This window comes from Cyprinodon variegatus, unplaced genomic scaffold (genome assembly GCF_000732505.1).
Source record: "Cyprinodon variegatus isolate N-32 unplaced genomic scaffold, C_variegatus-1.0 Scaffold1458, whole genome shotgun sequence".
Lineage (NCBI taxonomy): Eukaryota > Metazoa > Chordata > Actinopteri > Cyprinodontiformes > Cyprinodontidae > Cyprinodon > Cyprinodon variegatus.
In genome coordinates this window covers 103,826-107,132 of record NW_015151911.1, presented here as the reverse complement: position 1 = coordinate 107,132, position 3,307 = coordinate 103,826, and the positions used below count along the sequence as shown (strand labels likewise).

Below are 3,307 nucleotides of genomic sequence, written 5' to 3'. Positions count from 1 at the left end.
TCCATCTGAACCCTGGGATCCGGGTCTCCGTGCGTTCTGTTAACTCACCGTCTCTTGCTGGGAATCACCCCCACCTCCTCCAGCTCCCCCTCAGGCGTCAGATGTCGGGCCTGCCACCACTCGTCATCGGAGGCGTTCACCACGTGGAGGATGTCTCCGAACTTAAAGTTCAGGCCCTGACTGGGCAGACCCGAGTCCCTGGTCTTGTCGTAGTCGAACAGAGCTCTGAGGCGCAGGGACAGAGCAGCGGTGAGTCAAACGGGTTCAGCTGTGACTCTCCTCCGCTGATCCGACAGCGTGGGCTCACCTGACGTAGAGGGACCTCTTCTGACTGGTCCGCAGGGACCCGGACCCGGAGCTGATGCTGCTGTTCATCATCTGCTCCCTCAGGTCGTGGATCTTGGCCTCGAAGCGGCTGTACTCTGAGCACAGACACACGGCCGGTCAGCCACCGAGCGGTTCTAACCGGATCAGAACACAGACAACCGGACCTCTCACCCTCTGGCCTGTAGTGGGCCACGATGGTCACCGTCTGCCCAGCGTTCTTCAGGGCGGCGGCGGCCTGTTCGTGCGTTGCGTTCCGCAGGTCCACGCCGTTCACCTGGAAGCAGGAAGATCCAGTTTATTAAAGCGATGAAAACCTGAGCGGCTGCCGACCCGAGTCCCGATGGAGAACACCCACCGACACCAGCCTGTCTCCTTTCCGCAGCTCCCCGCTCAGGTCCGCCGGGCCTCCGGCCAGGATGAAGGAGATGAAGATCCCCTCGCCGTCCTCCCCACCCACGATGTTGAAGCCCAGGCCCGTTGCTCCCCGGTGCAGGACCACCTTCCTCGGCTCCCTGTGGGAACAAACGGCCACGACCAGCCGGGGGTCAAAGGGAGGAAGTCTTCATCTACCGCTGACAGATGGTCTGATGGTTTCCATCTCAGGAAACAGATAAACTATTACAGCTTCCAGCCACCAGGGGGCAGAGCAGCTGCTTATCAGCCATGAAATACATTCCTGCTTTTAATAAAGCTTAATGCAAAATAAACAGAAAGAACTGAACTAATAGGCAAAATATAAAGATTATAGAAACGGTGAGTGGATGATGGATGGATTTGATTATAGACTCAGTCCAAATTACATAAAACAATTACATAAAAAGCGAGTCCTAGCCATTCAAAGGACAACCATACCAATGTCTCCATAGTCCAGGCGAGTATTTTACTGCACTAGGATTAACATTAGTCAACAGAAGGGTCATTCTGTTGTTCAACTCATTAAAACAACAACAGAATGACCCTTCTGTTGACTAATGTTAACAAATTGTTAAAACAATTACTATATACATATGCTTTCTGAAAAACAGCCATTAAAGTGCTGAAGCGAGCAGTTTAGCGGCGCTGGTCCATCTGGGTTTCTAACAGGTCTTAATGCATCATCATCGACCACCTTCAGTCTTTGTAGACTTCCTTTTTAAAGCTGCACCACATGTGCAGCATAGAGAGATTTACCATGTGACTTAAACAAGTTCAGTTTCACTTCATCAGAACAGAATCTAACAGTGGAAGCTCACGGTAAACGTCCTCATCACCAGACAGACGGTCCGTCAACACATGGCCAAGATATTATACTTCATTTTATATTATATAAACAGTAGGGGTGGGTATTGCCAAAGAAGTCACGATTCGATTCGAATCACGATTCACAGGCCACGATGCGATTCTATCATGATGCATCACGATACTTGAATTATTGCGATGCATTGCAATATTTTCTCCTCCATGTTTTGTTTTTGAACGACTCGGCGCAGTATCCCGCGGCCGGAAATGCTTGTGACACAAGGCAGCGTGCGTCAACACATCCGCATCGACATCTACTGAACTGGAAGTTGTATTACACTTGTTTTTGGCTGACATTCATGCAATTTTATTTATGCATTTTTTTAAATTAATAATCGATTCTTGGTGTCAAGAATCGATGCAGTAGATCACGAAAATTAGAATCACGATGCATCATCATCACGATTATTTTGCACACCCCTAATAAACAGGAAATAACAGATAAAACTAAACATCTTAAACACTGGCAGCTTCCTCCTGCAGTGATCCATGAACAGGATAATCATGACACCGACAAACCTTTCTGGAACATTTTGGATGTTTTAAGGACAGAAAAATTCCCTTCATGGCTGTAAAAATGAAGAACATTTAAATCCCGACTGGAAATACGATTAAATTTAGATCTAAGCTTCCAGATCAGCTTCACTGCTGTTATCAGTCAAATTAAAGCCATAAAAGCTTTTATGTTTTATTAGAATAAAGGTTTATTTATTAGCAAATACTGAACGTCAATAATGACCAAATAACAATCAAACTTTCTCCAGCAGCTTATTGATGGTTTGCTCTGCAGGCATGTCTGTAAGTCGTGTGTTCTTGTGTTTTTGGTATTTTTAATGACCTTGTTTATCAAAGTCCTGCAGGATGATGACAATAAATTCTATTTTATTCTACTTTAGAGACGATCAGCATCTATTCCATGACATCTACATGAGTCTGCTGCTGCTGAGGAAAACCTCCAAGCTGAGAAGATCCAGGATTAAATGATCCCGTTTTGACCAGGAGGTCAGCATCCTCACCGTGTGACGTCGTCTTCTCCAAGCATGCTCTTCGGCGTTGGCGAGTAGCGTCCCGTTGGTGCCGGTGTGGGGAGGGTCTGACCCAGGAAGTTAGGGGTGCTGATATGGTTCTCCATGTGCTGCGTGAAGGCTGCAACAGAACCGGAGAGAAGATCAGATAAATCCATGAAAAACCAGAATAAAGAGCAGGCAGCTGCTGTTGGCGTCTGATTGGACCGGAGCCATGAGGGGCTGGAATACACGGATGAAACCCAACAGAGCTAACCCGGAAGATTCCCCCAGATTATGAATCATTTCCATGATTCTGATGGTAATGTGACTCTCTGCTCTTTATTTTACAAAGTATAATCCTAAAGATGGATGTTCCGCCCTGTGTGAGCGGACGCTCTGATGCAACCTCCTGACGGCCGACTGAATTACAAACATGTTTGATTTTCAGCAGGCTTTCTTCCGTTGGACTGGTTTATTTCCTATTTTTCTGACCGCACTCAGTTCATTCAACTGAAGACCCTCAAATCCACCCCCTCCCCCGTCACCTGAGGTGACGGGGGAGGGGGTGGCTTAATCCGGGGGTGGCTTAATCCGGTCACATGTTCAAAGCCAGGATTCATTTTGGCAGACGGCTGTTTGACCAATCAGATGAGTCCTTGAATGATTTATTACCTACTAGGGATGCACGATATAAT

At 47.2% G+C, this 3,307-nt stretch overlaps 1 protein-coding gene across 3 annotated transcripts in view; it reads right to left on the bottom strand.

Annotated features, from left to right (window-relative positions):
- dlg1 (discs, large homolog 1 (Drosophila)) overlaps positions 1-3,307 on the bottom strand; it is a 94,378-nt gene that overhangs the window by 12,952 nt on the left and 78,119 nt on the right. For all 3 annotated transcript variants that reach the window (XM_015403199.1, XM_015403197.1, XM_015403198.1), the window contains 5 exons: positions 2,622-2,751; positions 683-839; positions 499-601; positions 308-422; positions 49-225 (listed from right to left, as the gene is read on the bottom strand). In XM_015403199.1, coding sequence (XP_015258685.1) covers positions 49-225; positions 308-422; positions 499-601; positions 683-839; positions 2,622-2,751 — 682 coding nt within the window. The remainder of the gene's footprint in view (positions 1-48; positions 226-307; positions 423-498; positions 602-682; positions 840-2,621; positions 2,752-3,307) is intronic.